This window comes from Parambassis ranga, chromosome 10, assembly GCF_900634625.1.
Source record: "Parambassis ranga chromosome 10, fParRan2.1, whole genome shotgun sequence".
Taxonomy (NCBI): Eukaryota; Metazoa; Chordata; class Actinopteri; family Ambassidae; genus Parambassis; species Parambassis ranga.
In genome coordinates this window covers 21,508,090-21,528,815 of record NC_041031.1, presented here as the reverse complement: position 1 = coordinate 21,528,815, position 20,726 = coordinate 21,508,090, and the positions used below count along the sequence as shown (strand labels likewise).

The 20,726-nt window shown below is 45.5% G+C and overlaps 1 protein-coding gene across 1 annotated transcript in view; it reads left to right on the top strand.

The window, feature by feature from the left end:
* Positions 1–588: 588 nt before the first annotated feature.
* The window catches only part of ppargc1b (peroxisome proliferator-activated receptor gamma, coactivator 1 beta), a 74,436-nt gene continuing 54,298 nt past the window's right edge, over positions 589–20,726 (top strand). The window contains exon 1 of the mRNA XM_028416063.1: positions 589–692. Coding sequence (XP_028271864.1) covers positions 612–692 — 81 coding nt within the window. The 5' untranslated portion in view covers positions 589–611. The remainder of the gene's footprint in view (positions 693–20,726) is intronic.

The window sequence follows — 20,726 nt, the reverse complement described above, 5'->3', positions numbered from 1 at the left end:
AAGTTTCTGGTTGGCTGAATTGTTGCTCCCTTTCAACCAGTATCATCACCATGCAGTTTCATGTTCTTCTAATCATCAGCTAATGTCATCAACTTAGCTAACTGTATGACTGACAAATTTTGCGGTTGCCCAGCAACAGAAACAGGATGGTGCCACATAGGTACAGTATGCGCTTCTCAAAACAAAGCCGAGCTTTCAGGGCGTCCTGAGTGATCCGGCCCTTTGTGTGCTCGGCTTCTGTTTGTAATGATAGCTGTGGTTACTTTGAATAGAAGCAGTCATGTGACAATCTGGACGTGTTGATAGTTATTTTTTGTTATAATTAGTAGTAGTTGCGGTAGTTGTGTTGTGTTTTTTATTCAAATGTTTACATTCAGAAATGTAAGTAAAGTGTTGAAATGTTTTTGTTTTTGTGAAAACACATCATGCACATCAAAATATTTGAAAAAAAAATCTTCAAATTTAGAGGATTTAAATTCTCTACATTGGCTGGAATGTAAAGTGTATTGTGTGTAAACACATGCGCCCCCTGCAGGCAGCCTTCACAAACTGCTCCTCCTCCTCCTCCTATACTCCACTCTCTGACTCCACGGCTCCTCATTCACTAGAAGATGGCGGACTGCGCTCCACTATTAGATGAGGAACTCTCGTCCTTTGTCTTCAATTACCTGACAGAAAACTCCGGCAGCCAGGTAAGACCTCGGCCTCTGTGGATACTCTGGACTTTGGGCTTTGCACACCGGGGCGCGTCTTTGCACGTCGCCGGCTGTGGCGCGAGCTATACCCGTTTGATGTGAGCCTTTCGCCCGGCTTGTGTCAGCAGCATCTCCCCGGCGCAGCGCGACCCGGTGTCTCCGTCTGCATGCATGTGTGTGTGCGTGTGTGCGCCTACTATGCCTTGACGTCTGGCTTTCACGTGTTTTGGAGGAAATGTCAGCAGTTATTGACATTGAGGGATTTTTTATGGATGAAAATGAGTAAATGTTTGCGTGCTGTTGCTGGAAGCGGAGCGCAGCGGCCGCGCTGCCGCTCTGGGAGGATTATTTAGTATGCAGAGAGGCGCTTTGGAAACTTTTGACGCATTCTTGAGGGGAAGTTTTAATTTCGGTGCCGGAGTCTTGGACACGTGGTGCGCCTCTGAACGCATGGGCTTAGCCTGAGGACTATTATGACATTATGACATTGTGATATCAATCCATTGACTACAGGACAAGTTGGGTGTGAAATTAGTGCAGAGAAAAGAGCCTTGTGTGCCTGTTAGTTGACGCGGGGTGCGCTTGTATTATGTGGGCTGCGCGTTTTTTTTTCTCCTACGTGGATGCTTATTGACGTGTCTGTTTGCGGCAGCTCTGCAATACATCAGTGCTGTGTAATGTTATTTATCCTCTTCATTATAAGCTGCTTGCCACAGCAGCGCGGACTTAGCTGGGGATCTCTGGATCTCTGGGTATCTGCAGGCGGTTAAGTTGAGCAACTCCCACCGGTGCTTAATCCCCGGTCAAAAATACGACGTGATAACCAGCAGGAGAAATTTCAATCAGACAGATTGTGGTCAGCTGAGAAAGTTACGAGTGCAGTTTTGTGTTTTCGTAACGGGTTTGCGTAAGGCAGCGGTTACAAAACGCTCGTCTGGCTCACACGGGAGGCGCCTTTGGCACCCTGAGAGCAGTGAGTGACTGTTCCGAGGCTGGTTGCTGCTATAGGGGGGGTCTATACAAGAAGATTTTTACACGTTATTTCAAGGAAAAGCCAAGATGCAGGATTAGGTTGGGAAATGGGTGAAATTTAGGGATCTCAGCTGGCGCAATTACGCACAATCCCTGCAACAGGGAAGCATGTTTGAAATGAATCAAGGGGAGCTTTAGTGAAATTCGGCGCGCAGACCAGTCACCGGGTGCCATCTGTTAATAACATATATGAACTTTTAATGAGTGGCTCCCCTCTGAATCCCTGGATGCCCTCTCTCACCAAAGCACGCTGCGCAGGGCTGTAAGAGAGGAGTGTTTACCTGCCATAGAAGTTCTAATCTCACCGACATGAAGTGATGCATGAAACATAACATGCAGGCCGAATATTCCGGGATTAAACAGTCATTGACTTTAGCTCATAGATTGTGTAATGTGACGCGTTCATTGCCGCGTACATGGAAGGAAACTATAAATGAGGAGATTTCCCAGCGGGATTTGGTGAACATTTCCAGTTCTCACGCGACACAGCGGAATGTATCAGGTCTTAATCTCAATCTCTTGGCTGGCTGCAGAGTCGAGCTTCCGAAATACTCGCGGATTATTACCGTTCACATAAGCCCATGACGCGGTCTGCCATTGGCATGTGGGGGTGGGGGGGGGGGGGGGGGGGGTTGATATAGTTATTGCTCTGATTGCTCGGTCATCAAAAGGATGTGATGGTGTGTTTGTGTAGGTGGGTGGTGGTGGAGGTGGAGGTGGTGATGATGGCTGGGGGGGCGATCTGTCACAGCTGATTGGCAGTTTAAGCAGGATAATTCAGTGTGTGTGTGTGTGTGTGTGTGGTGGGATCCAGGGAGTCTGTGGGCTATTTATAAACTGGAGCAGTGACATGTGCTCCCAAGTAACACACAGAGTACACACACACACACACACACAAGATGTAAACCCCTCTTCCATGAACATAACAATCTGAAAGAAATAACCAAAACATCACTTAACCATAACTCCGGTCATTTTCTATTGCAGTGGCTTTAGGATGCATAACAGTGTCAACAGTGTGTCTGCACCCAGATTTATGCAGTGGTTCTGGCCCAGATGAGTCAAACTAATATCACAGTTTCCAAAAATAAACATATGTGAGGGGAAAATGTGATGCAAGTGTTAAAGATGTGGCTCTAAAACCATGTCAACCAAGTCATAATAAAGATCACATGCATGTTTGCAGCTCTTTCCTCCGGCCTGCTGCAAAGTCCTTGACTGACACAGAAGGGGAAACTTGAATAAAGAACAGAGAGGGGGGGGAAGTGTACACTGTACCACAGGTTAGGTTCTTTCGTCATGTGTGGATAAGGTTATCTATTCTACAAACGCCGTGTTAATATGTTAATATTTACATTGGGTTATTAGTGCTGGCTGGTGGCTTTCCCTTGCTGTCTCAGTGTGTGTGTGTGTGTGTGTGTGTGTGTGTGTGCCGCTCGCCCCTGCCGGCTGGTTATTGTAATACTACTCTATCCTCGTGACTGGAGTTACAGAATAGGGCTGCTGCAGTCATGTGAGTTGTAGTGGAGGGAGGGAGGGAGAGAGGCGGTGCTGTGACGTAGGCGGAGGCCGGACAGCCCCTCCCTCCTCCACCTCCCTCCCTCCCTCCTCCACCTCCCAACATGTGACTGCTTCCTCCTCTCTTTCTCACACTCTCTTATATATACTACATACAAGCGTGCTGTAATTTGTCTCAGTTCCTCTTCCTGTTTTTTTTCTTTTTTGAAGCACTCTGTCTCCAAGTGATTCACAAGCACATTTTTTGAAGTGTTGCTGCTCGTTTTTTTAGAAACAAAAATAGTCCTGAGCTGCCGGTTTATTTGTTTCTGACACATGAACTTCATGCAGGTCTGTGGAAAGGTCAGGGCTGATTGTATTACCGGTCATTTCAGCTTCCCATTAGCATTTGGATTTGTGGTAGAAATAGTCTTTGTTGCCCCTTTTTTTGACAGTGTACCTCAGTATTTACATCATACAGTTCTAAGTATCATGAAGGCGCATGAAGGTCTGTCATGTAATTGCCTGCTGTCCATTACAGCTTCTGTACGTCTTCTGCTGTCTTTCAACACGAGAACTGTTCAGTGCCAAATGTCACCCTCGAAGCCATCCGCCACAGGCTCACCGGATGCTGCTCTCGCTGATCAGACGATGCTTTTACTCGCTGTAATCACACTTTCAAAAAGCTCTTATGTGGTTTCCACATCATCGGTGTGGTTTTTGAACGTTGAGCACACATACTGTACTATCATGTAGAATGTTTCATTTAAGTTTCACAGTACCCATTGTTAAAAGATGTCTATTTGTAGCTGTTGGTGGTCACCACCACAAAATGTTGTTATGTGGCCTTTGTGGTGGGAATAAGTGAAAAATCGGATAAAGCTGTCAGATGTCTGGGAATACACAGTGCAAATAAATACAGGAAGAAGATCCTGTGTTTGGGAGAGACAGATTCATGATGGAGGTTAACCTGTGTGGGTTGGTTATCGCCATGGTGATTATAACATTATTTGCATTTACCAGTAGAGACAAATCAAACAATACAGATTCATCCTGCAGCGTGGTCTGGATGCATGCAAGCAGAAATACATTTACCCATAATCCACTGCACTCAAATCATGTGATTTGAAGCTTTTAGACCATTCTTTTATTACAATACATCAGAATCAGAAATATGGTTTGTGAAATGTTGACCTCTTGTTATGTTTCCCTGGTGAGGGCTTCGTCTGTGCCCGGTTCCCAGTGGATAAGCTGGGCTAACTGCAATCCTGCAATCCTGCAATATTCTACTCCCTGGTGCTGTGTTACTCCCTTTTCCTCTAGACCAGCTTGGGGACCTAACAATGAGCTTTATCCAAATCTTATTGGAATTAAATGCAGTCCCAGAACCAACTGGAGTTCAGTTTCAAATGGTCACCATGCCAACAAAAGGGTGGTGAAGCTTCTTGTAGGCAGGATCAGTGTTTGTTTTGTAACCATGGTTGACTTTTTGGAACCTTTTCCTACACGTTACAAGAAAGTAAAGTGAAAAAGTTGTGGGGATGGAACATTAACTGCTGCCTCCTTGGCCCTACATGGCTGCAGACCATCTCCACACCTTTATATGGTCTTTATCACTTATAATCAGCCAGATCTGTTGATTTCTTTCTTTAGCCTCAAAGAGGCTCGGCCTAAGTTGTAGCTTAGAAAGAGACTTTGACCATCGCCGATTCATTGAGCAGAGGTCTCAATGTAAGCCTTAAACTTCCTGCGTCTAAAACACGCTGGCATCTGAACACAAGTCGATTAGATTAATAGATTAATTTGAGATGTTCGCCTCCTTCTGTCTCCGGCTTTATGTCTCGGTCCGTTGAAAGGCTGTTTTTGTTTGCAACCACCCTCTCTCAGTGGTAATCATTGACCGGCTGTTGTGGGCCGCTCTGGGTCCGTTCAGGGGATTGACTCTGGGAAGATCAGGCCGACTTAACGTCAGTCACCACATCCTGCTGTAACAGGACACGACCAGCCACAGGGCACATGCTAGTAAAATATTAGCCGCGGCGCATCCAGTCCAGTTTGTGCAGCAGTTGAGCAACCTAGTTCCTGTGTGTGGTGGGGAGAAGAAAGTCATGTGAATTTGAAGCACATGTGTTGGTTGGTCCAGAACCTCAGAATCAGAATACAGACTGACAGACATCAGTCATTCATCAGTGGATCAGCTACATGTGCCTTCAAATCAAATGTGACTGTTTTTTCTTTTCAGCACTTAAGGTCAAGCTGTCAAATATAAATAGTTGCACCAGTTTCCCTGAAGGCATCATAAAAATTTTACTGCAGTGCAGTTTTTCTCCACTTCCAGTGTAAAAAAAATTGTCAAAAATATTGATGAATTCTGGGATCTAAAGGCTGCTTTCTGTCTAAACACAATCTATATTCAGTGCTGCACATGCGCAATTAACATTTAATTGGAGGTGTGATTTCAAAGAAGAGAGAGAGGGAGAGCAGACCCAGCCTGACACAGTTACAAGATGAGAGTTGGAAATACTTATCAAGAAGACATTCTGTTCCCATTCATCACCCAATTATTCACTCCTTCAGTGTTTGTGCTTCCTCTGTGAGCCTCAGGCTGCACGTTACAAATAAAACTCAGGTCCTAAGTGTTTAAAGCGCTTGATTGCTCCTCTGAAACAACACCCACATGCACTAAAACGGAAAACTTAATAAAGATTAAAGCCATTACTGTGCTGCTGTGCGGCCTTATAGAGCCTCATACTGTCAGTCAGCACTTTATCCTATAACCAGGACGCCTCTTTGTGTGTGGCAGGCGGTGAGCTCTCATCCCCGACTATCAGGTGATCCTATCCAATTTCCGATCGGAAGTCACACAGTCCCTTACCGACCACATTTAGCTTGATAGCTGGATTTCACTTGATCGTGCAGTTCAGCAGAGAAAGAAGGCTTTTAGTTCCCCATTGTAGTCATCATTTGTGCATCGCTTCTATAAAATGATGTCACATACCGGTGATTCAGCATCAACAGAACACTTAGACACACTCGTACACACTTGCAGGCCTTACAAGCAGACATCAGACGCATCACTTTCTTCATGCAGGTCAATAAATCCGATTTAAAGTGGACTGTGACAGAGGAGTGAGGGATCCAGACAGCCAGGAAGGCAGGCAGACAGACAGGTGTATAAATAACAAGGCTTTGAAGTTCCACCCAGGACTGATGGGTACCGGTGTTATTGGCAGTGACTGGGATTTACACTGTGCCAGGGACAGACAGACAAACCGACAGAACCCCCCCCCCCCCCCCCCCCCCCCCCACATCTTATCTGTCACCTTCACCTTGTTGTGTCTCTGCTGCGATTTGCTTTTGTGTGTTTTTTTGTGTGTGTCTCTGATCCACCATTCTGCGCCATTACCCTCCTCTGCGTTCCTTTCTGTCTGTCGGAGTCGTGATGTGCAGTGCTGCAGTGCAATGTGTTCAGCGTGCAGCCCCACAGTGACTCACCTGTCCCTTCTGTCACCGTGTACTGGACACACACACACACACACACATAACAGTACACAACATTATGTTTCAGTGAAAATACTATAGATTTCCTCTCCAGGTCAAAGGTCAGAGAACATATTGTTCTGCTAACTATCTTTTTGGACAAGAATGTATTGTCTTGTGTTAAATTTGCTGCATACTTCCTTTGTGTTAAGATGAATAGTAAAGTGTTTTTATTGGCTCTGCTCTGCTGCTGTTTGAGTTGACCGGTCTGGGTTATGTTTCCCGGTGCTGTGGAGACCTGCCCGTTCACTGGTGGCTACTGTGCTGCTGCTACACCTCGTGGAAATCTGTCGTGATCTATAAATGTGTGTGTTTATGTGTGGCTGATCCTCATCATGCTGCTGTGCGTCAGTGTGGGCGTTGGGAATACGGTTGCTTCCTCCCAAATCCCCTATGAGGTTCATCAGGCATCCGGCTTAGACACCGGACCCCCCTTCAGGGGGCCTTGTGCACGAATCACTGTGTGTTTCTGTGTGTCACATGTAGGGTTGTGTTAATGCTAGCTAACATGCTAGCACAGGTTGGTGAGGGGGGGGGGGTGTCTCTCAATAATTAATTACATGGTGATTCGTCAGCTGTTCGCTCAGGCCTGCTTGGCACAGCTAACATTCATGCTCACTGCTCTGGATTAAATAAGAATCCTGGTTATAATTATGTCTCATCTTTCTTTGAGGAAGCCATTTTTTATAAACCGTACCTCCCCCTGTTCTCCTAAAATCATTCCATGTCTTTAAACTGGTAGCTGCAGCATCACCTGCAACATGAGACATGCACTTGCACTGTCAGATACATAGATACATGGTCACATGTTGCTTGCTTGTTGTTGAAAATGGGAGGAAAAGTTGTTGGAAAGTCAAGTTAAATCAGGACTTACTAGTACCGGCCTCAGACCATCTAAATATCCCTGAAGAAATATTGTCTATTCTGCAGAAAACCCTGCATGATGCATGAAGGCATGGTGTATCATGCAAGTGAAAATGATTGGGTCATTGTTTATTGACTTCACAGCAATGTATTTCACAAAGCAGCCCACCATGCAGACAGCGTTTGACTCACAGCATCATCTGCTCAGCAGTGCTGCTGCACGCTGAGACTATTGTAAACAATGGAGCTGAGGCATGTTTAAACTATGTGATGGCTTCATAGCTGAAGTATTCAAAGCATCTTTGTTCTGTAAAACATTTTAAACGCTGTATGTTGTCCCCGGCACGCAGCATATTTCTATATTTTTGTACAGTTATAATGTTGCAGTAATTAGAAAGCTGCTCTTCCTTCTTATGGTAGAATTGATTCCATTGAGCGTTTATGGCAGTTTTATTGATTCATTTTTCAGCTCTCAGGTGCACACAGGACTGAAGATTCAATCCAGATCGATCCCAGAGGCTTTGCTTGCAGTTATGCAGAATTGCTGCAATCCATCCACCCCTCGTGATAATTTGTCATTTCCATTGATTCTTCGGATTGTGTGGCTTTATCTGCGGCCTCCTGCTCAGAGCACAGGGGAGGTGCTGGCGGCGTTAACCTTTAGCCTGGTTTCCAAACAGGGGATAAGCAGGGCTAGCAAAGGCTTACTGACCTGCATGATTTAAGGCCAGCCACAGCTACACAGTACTTCTTCATCTGCTAGGTTTTTACTAGCAAGGCTGCATCAGAGTACCTTTGTTTAGACTGTTTTACAGCTTACTGCAGAAGGAGGCAACGCTAATGTTGACCAACGATCAGACAGGTTCATCACTAATCTGATTGAAAACTCTCCAGAGTAACTCATAGTGGCATCAACGCTTACATCACCAGGGAGCAGGGAGTGTCAGAGGTCACAGAGTCAGCAGAAGAAACTTGGAACTGCTTCAGAATCTCTATATCCAGTTCTCATCCCACGTTGATTTTCTGAACAGTTCTTCTTCCCCCTGAGGTGGAGCAGCAGAGCAGCACTCAACCGTGCAAAGTGTCCAACACGCACAATGGCTGTGTTGCGTGTTTTTATACTGAGAGGACGAGAGAACAGATCTAGTGGGAGCAGGAAGAGGATGAGAAAACAGCAAAGTGACGCTCAGTGAGCGAGAGTCGTATTAAGTATTCAGCAGCTGCCTTTTGCCATCTTAATTTATATGAAAATCTATTCGCTTTGTCGCCGTGTTCCAGGTTGTTGCCGTTCTCGCTGTGACTCAAACCAGAGTGGGATGTGAAGATGTAAATTTCCTCCTCATCTCATCTCTCTCTCTCTTTCTCTCTCTCTCCCTCTCCAGGATATGGTTTTAATACAGATTATGTACTTTACACTCAGTGCTGTGATTCACTGTTATCACCTCTCATCGTTTCCTCTTTATCATCTTCTTTACGGGTCTTATCTTTATGGCACATTCAGTCTCCCAGCAGACCGCAGAGGATTTATCATTTTGGTTATTTATTGTTAAATCATCATTTACATACCATTTAACCTTTGGGGCCTAATGAGGCAAGCACATCATGTTGGCTTGCTGCCATGTGTCAGGTTTGAACCTGGAGCTCATTCAGTTTGGGAGTGTTAGGTTTGTTAATTTACCAAAACTATTTGGATAATTGATTAATTTAAGTCCTAAGTTGACCAACAAACACCAACTCTAGCTTCTCCCAGTGTTTGTCTCACTCACTGTCGGGCCTGAAGAATTTATTAGCCTCGTTATTAACAAAGAGAATGATCATGAGCTAACCTGACTTTGCAAAGTGTAACCCCTAAGAAGGACCTCTCCAATAGAAGCCTGCTGAAAATCTGAGCGTGTTACTCAGACCGTGTTGTGCAGCCTTGTGGTGATCCAGTGTGTTTCAAAAATTGACATATTGACCATCTGGGTGTTTATCATCTTGAGTTTTTACCTCAGAGGGCTGTTAGAACTATCCATTCTTCATGTAAAGTGACATGCGGAATGAGTGTACGTAAATATTTCATATGTTTGCTGTGCAGAAGTGGTGCATGGTGTGAAATCTTCCTCCTCTTCCCCACTTTCTTCCTGCATGATGTATTCATTCATGTATGGCTGTGTGTGTGTGTGTGTATGTTAGTTGCGTGTCCTTAGCTAACCTTTACTGCTGATTTGTATTCATCACAGGAGCCCTGTTGCTATATTGATAGTGTCAACATGAACTGAGGTTATTTGTCATTCCTTGCTCACGTGCACGCACGCTGTCGCTCTGCACACAACACCAAGGGAAGATAGGGACGGTTTGAAGGAGAGGGAATCCAATCTCAGCCAGGAGCTCGGGGCTAGGGGAAGCACGTGGAGGCGCACCGGTTTGCTGCCCTATTTCTTTAAAGCTCTCCCTCCTCTGTTACGTGATTTATCACAGGGGCGGCCGCCAGGGAAACGTCTTATTTTAAAGCAGAAAGAGTGCACCACAGGGTCCTGTCTGCTGCTAAAATCTGAGGAGATGAGAGGGGATGCTGATAATCACAGCAACATGACAGCGGCGCATGGAGCCCGGCGTTAGCCACGGCTGCACAATCTGAAGCGTTTAGTGGAAGTGTGTGGGATCGGATGCTGTGAAGCTGGTGATGGCATGCAGCATGGAGCTGAATTGAAGTGTAATTTGTGAAACAGACATGTTGCTCTTAAGTGCACCTCCATCAAGAGATGACAGATACAGAAAAAATGTGGAACTTTTACGATGCTAATCGCTGTAAATATGGATCAAGTGGATTTTATAAGCTTGGCTTGACCTCAGTGCTGTTAAGAAGTAGTTTAAAGAAACAGTTTAAAAATGGACTTTGACTCTGTTCTCAGACACGGTGTCCTGTAACAGTGTAATAAAAGGCGGAAGATGAATGAGTGTTGTGTGTAAATGCTGCTCCTTTATTGGTTTGTGCTCTGTCACTGCCCACAACGTCCAAGCCTCCCTCTCTCCCTCTCTCTCTCTCTCCTTGACGTCATGCCAGTGTTTTGGCTGGGGCTCGCCCCCGACTTAACCGTCAGACAGATCGAGTTGTAAAGATGTCTGGACTGTGGATGGGCAAGCGCCCAACTGCACAAACACATCATCACTCCCTCTGACACCGACACTATAGCTCTGCTGGACCACAGAGGCCACACACACACAAACTGCCTGTCTGCCATCCAAAACGTATACATCAGTGCCCCCCCCCACCCAACCTCCTAATAATCCACTGGTCCAGCTGGATTATTGTGTGTGATTACGACTCATGCTCCACAAGTTTAAGGATTACAAGGTGCTTTCAGGGGCGAGGCCACCCTGTGGGGGCTTCTCTGCAGGGGTTAAAGAAACAATGAAGCCTAATCAGTGACACCATGAATTATTTTTGTCCTCGCTGTGCAGCAGCTCAGACATGCATGTATCCAGGATGCAGCAGTTGTAATAACAATAACAGATGTAGAGGTGGCTACATGCATTGCTTAGATGATAAGGAGGAGCAGGTGAGGTAGAGGTAGTGTATGTAGTAGTGTCTTAAATGGAGGTTGTTGTAGAAGGAATCAGAGTACAGTAGCAGCTGTGGTGAGCTGCAAGTAGTAGTAAGTTGCCTTTGAGGCCTGCTGGTAGTGCTTGCTGTTGTATGGGGAGTAAGAGTGGTAGCTGCAGTAGTAGGCTGGTAGTGGTGGCAGCAAATCATAATCATCATGTGACTGTTAAGCAGATTTGTTGGTCTGAGGAGTAGGACACACAAACTGTTTATGGTCTCAATAGAATGACAGTTGCATTATCTCTACTGTAGCCGTGTGTGTGTGTGTGTGTGTGTGTGTGTGTGTGTGTGTGAGAAAGAGAGTGAACTCTGAAGATCACTGGTGTAAATGAGAGAAAAGGTTAGAGGAAATTTCCATGGCATAGTGTAACTGAGCACAGGGACAGGAGGACACACACACACACACACATATACTCGACAGCATGGCATACAGCTGTGGCAACCAGGTACCAGGGGAAGGCAAGCACAAACTGGTGTGAACTTGCACTTTTACACATACACTAAGCTCACAGCAGTTATCAGCCTATCACACCCAGCACATTGTTATTTGATATGGTTCAGTGCAGTGGAACACAAACACACACACTCAAACAGACACACACTAAGTGTTTCTCCCCGTCCATTACTCCACTTAAAAAAGCCATTTGTTGTTATTTTTAGCTGTTGTTGCTTCCTTAGATAAAAGGCATGTTAATGTGTGTTCTTGTGTCCGAGTGTGTGTGTTTTATAAATACTTTTCTCTGCACAGATGTGCACTTGTCATTGTAACATCTTTGGCTTGTGTGTGACCTCAGGTTCGATCATAATTACTCAGCGCTCCCCATGTGGGGCCGCTGCACACAGCAGCTGGAACCAGCAGCTCCGATTCCTTCAAAATAAAAGACATTATCAATTACAGTCCCTGGAGAGTTCTAGTAACCGCAGACTAATGTGGTCCCTCATCAGAATTAATAAATTGCATCTCTGCTGGAGTCCAAAAATGTAATAACCCCGACATTGTGATGTGTTCATCTGATACTGTAACATAGTGATAAACATGTCGGGGTGGAGCCGGCTGCCTGCGATGGGCTCAGGACGCTCTGCACAGCTTAGGGATGGAAAGTTTAGAGGTGTGTGATGTGATTGAGGGTGTGAGTCATACATGTGGGTTGTACGCAAGCAGGCTTCTACCTGCAGAGAGAGAGAGAGGGAGGTGGGTGAGGCCATTGATGTCCATTGGGATTCTTATACAAACACACACGTACGTGTTGTACATGTTCAGGCTAACAGGTTTCCACTGTTACTCGTCCTTCCTGCCATTGTGTGTCTTCTTCTTCCTCATCTTTTTCCTTCTCTGTGTTATATCTGACAACGATTTCCCCTCTCTTCATTCATCACCCTCTCTCTCTCTCTCTCTCTCTCTCCCCCTCTCTCACTCATTGACCTACTTCCCAAAGGCAGCTCAGGCTTGCGTGACCAGAGAGCTCAGCACTACGGTGATATGGCATTACGCACAGACTACACATGCATACAGTAATGCTTGCACATCCATATTTACAGCTACACGCACACACTCATGCCATGCATGAAGAGAGCAGACCAGCTCCCGGGTGCTGTGTAATCAACCAAAATCAACAAACAGCCCCTTTTTTCTGACTGTTAACAATAATATGCTTCAAAAAAATCTATATTTATGTGTGAAGAATGATGAAAACCCACCTGTGCTCTGCTTGTTATGGAGCTGTAGCAGATGCTGCTGTGATTGATCAGATCATTTGCATTCACTTTTGGTTGCATTCATCACAGTTTTTAGCGACGTGCCTGCGGAGACTGTGCGGCTCAGGTTAATAAGGAAATGATTTCTAATCAACTCTGATGATTCTAAGTGTGTGCAGTCTGAGGATATCCGATCCCCATCAGCAGATTAGAAACGAGTGGCATCCCGTCGAGTTCCTTCTGAAAATATTGACACGCCCGGGCTGTTGTGTGTAGCACCTCTTCATTGTTGCGCAGCAATGTTGCTCGTTATGATGCAATGTGGGTAATAAGCCAAATTCTTTCATGATGAGTGTGTGTGTTTGTGTGAGGATGTTTAAGCACGTAGGCGTCTTTTAAACGTGTCAGTTTGGCTGTGTTAAGAATTAAAGATCAAGAAGATTCAACTTTTACTGCTTGTCTCAATTTTTACCTCCACTCTTAATATTGCCGCTTGTCCTCATCAATAACACACAGTGTATGCACAGGTGGAGCAGTGATAGGAAGCGGGGATGCACATCAATGCAGTGAGGTCATTTTTGATCAGCACAGTGGAGACACAGTAATTATTAGTCGGTGTAAACGGTGCCAATGGCTTCATTTTAAGGTCAATATGTGCTTGCTGTTAATCAATGGTTACTGGTCAGAGTGTATTAGTCGGTGTCGATGCTGCTGAGGAGTTGAAAGCTGCTTGTTTTTGTGTATTTGGAGGCTTCTCAGAGATCATTATTATTGTTCCTCTGCCTTTGCTGCTCGGAGATGTTTTGATGCTGTTTTTCCCCTTTCTGGTCCAAATTGGTTGCTTTGCCAGTATGAATGCAGCCAGAAAATACCACGTCTTTTATTCAGGGTGCCCCTGAGCAGGTATAGGTGGACAGATGGTGGGTAGGTTTCCTCAGAGTGCATTATTAAGCCTATACTTTTGCCTGGAGAGGTTTTTGTTTTTGTCCTGACAAACGTGGAAACTTGAACATAGCTTGGTGTGTAAACAGGTGCCTCTGCCTGCTCTGGATTCTAGGCCATATCTGAAACATTTCCAACCTACTGTGCCCTTCCCACACTGTATCTGCTGTGTGCTCATGTTGTATTAACGGAGAGTATTGATTGGTAGCCTTGCTTGCGAAGCACAGACAGCACTCCATCACTTGTTATCTTGTCATGTGATGAAATAAATCAACCTTGGAGTTATTGAATATTGGCTAAAACAATATAGCTTCATGTCGAATGGTATGTTGTGTTTCTCTGTGTATCTGTAACACACACACACACACTGTTGTGGTCTCCCTCTCGGCCTGCACACACCTCTCTTCCCTGTCAGTCCCCACCTCTCCATGCTTGCTGCTTTTCCCTCAGCTCTGCTCAGCAGCAGGAGATGACCTCATTTAAACTCTCCCTCCTCTCAGTCCTCTTCCTCATTTGCTCTGCTTCCCAAAATGCTCTTTAGCTGCCTCTCTCTCTCTCTCTCTCTCCGTCTTCATTTACTCTTCAGATTTGATTTAATTCTCTCTTTCGGGCTCTTTCATCTCTATCTCTCCAGTTTGTCTGGGTTGCAGATAGCAGATACTGAGCCAACACACACACACACATCCACACACACTCTCTCACCATGACAAGTACAAGTGAGTGATGGATGTTTTGTCAATCAAATGTGGGATTTGGTTTGATGGCACACACTCAGACCTACACTGAATGACTGAGGCCGGCTGATAGCCAATTGACACAGGCTGGAATACAGAAAGAATGGCCGAGAGTCTGCGAGTCTTCATGGTCTGATAGCTTATCGATTCCCCTGCAGGTGATTTCGAGAGGAAGACGACCGGGGGAGGAAGAGAGAAAGTAGACAAAAGAGTCAGACAGGTGAGGAGAGTGGGTGAGAGAGATAGTAAAGAGGCTCATTATTTAGGCAGAGGAGAGCAGATGTCGAAACAGCCTACTCATGTGAGATAGAAATTTGGGAAAGAGAAGCACTGACCTTGGTACTGTTGCACAAGGCATTTTGAAATACCCTTTCTAGGAATAAAGCTCCAAGAAATCAGTTTTCATCACACAGAAAAATGTTAAAGACTGCATATAAATATAGAATGGAAAGTTGGGGTGGATGCCGGGCTAATGTGTAAGCCTATAAGAAGCAACATTTCATCCTCTGGTAGTCATCTAGGCTGACAAGAATCCATTTATGGCCACAGTTTCTTCTGCAATTTTAACTAGGATGATTAGTGAAGCCCTGCTCTGCAAAGCTCTGCAAAGCCTTGTCCGTTCTTGCAGAGCACAGCAGCGTAATGGACATGTTTGGCTAGCACATCGATAACTTTGTATTGCTGTGAGTAGTAAGTCCTGGTTAGTATTTGTTGCATTCTCTTGGCGCTCCCTGTTCAGCCCAGTCTGGCTCTGAGTTGGCAGAATAAGTGATGCTGTTTTATACTCAGGTCAGAGCTGGCCCTGCCACCCTGTTTGGGTGGTGTTACCTCTAGATTGTCTGGTAATGTAGTGGGAAGCCTACTAGGAAGACTGAATGATCACCCTGTGTGTGTGTGTGTGTGTGTGTGTGTTCAGGTCCTATTAGAATGGCAGCCTTGGTCCGGTTCATTAGTCCTGTTGCCAGCAGCTGAATGAGGAGCTGAACACCTCGGAAACCACCAGAGAAAAGCTTTCCAGAGCTTTCTGTGCCCCTCTGTCACGGCCACCGCAACGCACCAGCAATACAGATCTTTAGCTGTCCTGACAGCCCGGCGGGCGCATTGTTTGCTCTCACTCTTCACCACAGGTGCTCTTCAGGAGAGGACAATCCCCTGTGTTTAGCACTGCTATCACCTGGATGAAGTTTTTTTTTAGTATGCATAGGTGTAGAACTGCTGAACACAGAGCTCTTAGTGATGTAATGCCTCCTCTGGCAGCCATATTGGACGTCTTTACACAACTAATGAGGAAAGTTTCTTGTTCAGCTGCACAGTGTTTAGCATTATCACACAGCAAGAGGCTGAGATGATGTTAAGTCATGTTCTTAACAGTGTTTCTTCACAGCCCAGAGTCAAACATGGCTGCTGGGACAGGGAGGTTGCCAGTGGTAATAAGGGACAAAGTCAAACTAGTGCAGATCTTAAAGAGGAGCTGAATTGAATGTTCCCATAAATAATCAGAGTCCTATATAGATGCTACAACCGCTAACAACATCAGCAGCATTCTGCCTGTGAGAGCTGAGCTGTAATACTTGACTAGAGATCCTGCTGTGGAGGCAAATCTGCCTTCGTTCCTCTCGTATGGAAAGAAATGTCAAGACTGCTGAGATGACTAACGCTTGCATAAGAGCATCCTACACACACACACACAATGACACAAACTGACACACTATCATCAAACACCCACAAATTTGCAAAAGTCCCAGAGTGACAGTGATTGTGTGTGTGTGCATCTGTAATTCAGCCCTGTTGGTGTGTGTTTCCTGGAGTGTGAGGAAGTGTGTGTGTGTGTGTGTGTGTGGAGCCTTCCCACCTGGAACACAGAACCACACACCTCTGTCACACACAACGACGTGTGTGTGTGTGTGTGTGTGTGTGGACAAGACAATGGAATGAGGGTAGTATAGTAATAGAATGAGGTGGCAGCATGAAGGTCGTTCTGCCACTATAAACATGATCTCCACACACACACAATCACACAAGGTCTCACATCAGCCGCCTGTCCCACCCTGTGTGTTATTTACTGCGACATATTCAGAGCTAACCTGTGCGTTGTCCGAGCCGTTGTGTCTGTGTGTGTGAAGGCCAGTTCCACTCTGCCAGGTGAAAGATTTGCTGCAGACATGTTGACAGGGAGAGACGGTTACCAAAGCAGCTACTACCGTAAAGAAGAAATGTTGAGTGCAGGAACAACAGCAGTGTTGATAATTGATTGTGTGTGTGTGTGTGTGTGTGTGTGTGTGTGTGTGTGTGTGGACAAACTGATCCATACTGGCAAAATAAAGGAGGACATTGTGTTTGTGTGCATGCACCCTGTATCATGCAATATCAAAGATGAACATAATAGCACATCACAAGAGTGTGTGTGTGTCTGTGTGTGTGTGTGTGTGTGTGAGATGCAGAAAGGAAGCAGATCTTTTGATGGGACAGCTGGGAAGTTCAAAGCCTGCGCGGCTTGCCGTCTGATGATGAACACACACGCTCACACTTTTTAACACACACACACACACACACATGTGTACTCTGCTTTTTGTACTTGGCACAGCTGCAGCGTCACACACCCTCCCACACACACACACACACACACACACACACACACACACATATGCAGAGTTTCGTCAGCCTCTCAGAAGTAGGTTCTCTTTCCGCAGAGCTGTATTTAGAGATAAACCAGGAGGTCAAAAGTTGTAGTTCAAAGTCTGCTTCTTTGTTTCTCTCTTTCTTTTCTACCTAATATGGCTCTGCTGCTGCGTGAGTCTCTCCATCACATGCATCATGCAGCGGCGAGGCTGCACACACACATTTACACTTTGATTTTTGTTACTTCGTGAGATAATTGTGCTCTCCCTGCAGGACTTAAAGCCATCAAAACCTCTTGAACTTTTTGTAGATTCTGCAATATCACTGTTGACTTTTTTGTCACCTCTCCTCTCCTCTCCTCTCCTCTCCTCTCCTCTCCTCTCCTCTCCTCTCCTCTCCTCTCCTCTCCTCTCCTCTCCTCTCCTCTCCTCTCCTCTCCTCTCCTCTCCTCTCCTCTCCTCTCCTCTCCTCTCCTCTCCTCTCCTCCTTCATGTATACAATATTGGTAAAAACTAATTTACTTCTGTGCTGCTCTAGAAACATTTGATAATATAACACGAGGCGTGACTGTTTCCACATCAGTGCTTATCTTTGTAAGTCATAATTCATTAACAGTGCTTCAAAATTGCAATTTAAACATGTTTTTTATGAGATAGAAGCTCACAAATTGAATTATTTATTACATTCTCTAATTACTTCTTCATTGCTTTGAGTCAGGTTAAATCAAAAACACCCTCAGATTGTTTCAGTGTCACTGACATTTCAGAAGTTGAACCGTGTGTCTGACTGGATCTCCCACAGAGACCCAACTGGTCGTGCTGGACTAATTCTGTGTTTGTTAAGCCACTAAGCCCTGGTTATCTCCCCCACATTTGACTAAGCAGCCTAAAGTCTGAAACTCTTCAGGTCGAACATAGAAGCCCCGACAAACAGGGAGTTGATGGAGACTGCTTCCTCCGTGCCTGGCTGCTCTGTGATGCGTAGCAGCAGCTCAGTACCTGCTGATACTCAACTCAGATCTTTTTAAACTGGAATAAATGGAGGCCTATTTGTTGTCTAAATTGGTTTGTAAGTGTGCATGGCAGTTTGAGAATGTTAATTTAAAACCCTCTAGAGCTCACGTGTGAAAATATTCTCAAGAACGCTTTAAAAAACAAAAGACGGAAAAATAAATGATACGGAGGAGACAAAGGTAGAGAGAAATTAAATGGGTTAAGGGCAGGGATGAAGCATCTCTTCACTTTAATTGAAAACTTAGATGGCGTAAAAAGATAGAAAACAGGAAAAAAGAGAGCTGGAGTTCAGTGAGACTCAACTCAGAATGTCAGGACATTAGAGGTCAGGACTCGAAGCATAAATTTACCCTCTAATCACGTCTGTGTTGAGCAGAGTTTTATAGATTTCCTCTTCTGTACTGTCTGTCTGTGTTTAATACATGTAGAGAGCGGATGTAGTTTATTATTGTGTGTGTGTCACGTGTGCGTCTGTGTGTGTGTGTGAACTGCCTCGGCAATGATGTGTCACCACCGGCATCCCTCATTCCGCTCAAGGACGGAGTCGCTGATTGCACCGGTCACCCTCCACTTCCTCTCTGTGTGTGAGTGATTGTGTGACAAGGTGTTTGTGCGTGTGTGTAAGTGATTGTGTGTGCGTACATGATGATGCTGTGTGTGTTTGTTAGGGATGTCAGGCATGCACAATGGATGGGTTTGCTCGTGTGTTGGTGTATGTTTGCTTGTGTGTGTGTGAAGCAGTGACAGTGGTGAGAGGTGAAGGTGTGTGTGTGTGTGTAGTTGTGTGTCTGTGTTTCATGCATACAGACCTGTGTATGTATATATGTTGCACTCCCCTTAGCTTCTAGGTCAAGCATTGGGTCTAACCTTAGCCTGCATTTTCCATACCCTCCTCCACACACACACACGCACAGCTGCTTCTCTGGTGGAGCCGGAAGGTGTGTTACAGCCCTGGAACATCCACCTGCAGGGTGTAGCTATGGATCCTCCTGCATTAATATGAATGAATCCATCCACCCGTTCTCTTCTGCTTATCGGGTCATGGGGGCAGCAGCCTAAGAGAGGGAAGCCCAACACTCCCTCTGGCCCTGGTGCCCCCTGCTGTTTGACCTTGTTCGAAAACACCTCAATGGACGGTGTGTAGGGGAAACTGAGTCGGCCATTTTTATTCACACAAGAATGGTTGTTGGCCTTGTAAAAGTTTTTTTTAAATTTTTTTCCTTAATCTCTAAGGTACATTACTTCTTCTTCCACTGGGCTTTGTTTTCTTTTTATTGTGTAGTTTTGTCTCTGTTCCTGTAGCTACGTGGTCTTTAGCATTAAAATGTTTGTGGTGGTTTCCCTGCTGGAGCTGCATGATAAACACTTTTCCATGTTTTCTGGTTTATTCTTTCACTCTCTGCTTCCTTGATTGTGTTCTCACTTTGTGTTGTTGTTTGTCTCGATGTTGCTCTCCTGGCAGGTCGTCCTTGAAATAAAGTCAGTCGTAATCTCAGCGGGGATAACCTTTGTAAAAGTATGGTTAACCAAGAACAGGGTGTTATCTTTGCCATGGCAATAATCTGTAGCATGAGCAGCCAGTGTTCTTCTAAAATAACCACCACAGTCATGTGAGTGGAGGAGGCGCCCGGGCTGCTCGCTGTGACTGACGTGCCCTTTAGCAAGGCGCTTACTGGCCAAGTGTTTCATACCTGCAGCAGTGCATGGTGGTCCTCTGTGTTCTCACAGAAGTCCTGCGGCTGTCTGCACCTTGCCTCCATTTAGGGTTAAACGAGGTCAAAGGTCAAGGCTGGACACATTCTGTTCTATGTTTCGGTCATGCGTGCCTGCGTGTCACGCAGATGCAGAGTAATAGTTGTATTTTTTTCCAGTTTCTTTGCGTGCAGTGGGAGCATCTGCTGTCACCTCCTTGCACACACACACACACACACACACACACACACACACACACACACACATAGCAGCCTATTTATAGCCATGCATGTGTTTGTTATTTTAACCCTCTTTCTATTTTGGCGTTGGAGCACTTGCCTCGAAGACGTCCCTAAAAAGCTGCTATTTGCATGCTTGTGAGGTCACTGCCTGACCGCCTGGTGTGTGTGTGTGTTTGTTCCAGAGAATGAACCCGATAAAAGATGTATGAAGAAAAGCAGCCAAACTTTAAATTTCTGCATAGTTCTCTCACTTTGTTTGTGTTTCCTCAACGCCCACTCGACCTCTGCACGCCACCTTCAGACTCAAAGTCCATATTGGGCAACCTGATGGTGTGTGTTGTAGCCTGAGGAGCGACCAGCATCACTGATTGGTCTGCCTGGAAGCCACCACACAGGCCCCCCTTTTTCTGTCAGGACGCTGCACACGTCTAAACATTGTTGTTGTTGAAGCTCATTCTGCTGATGCTCTCTGCATTAAGAGCAGCAGCAGCAGCAGCCGGATGATTAAAATTGGCTCGACTGAAATTGCATTCTAAAGGAGAATGTTGCTGTCATTTGGAGTTACAGCCCATTTA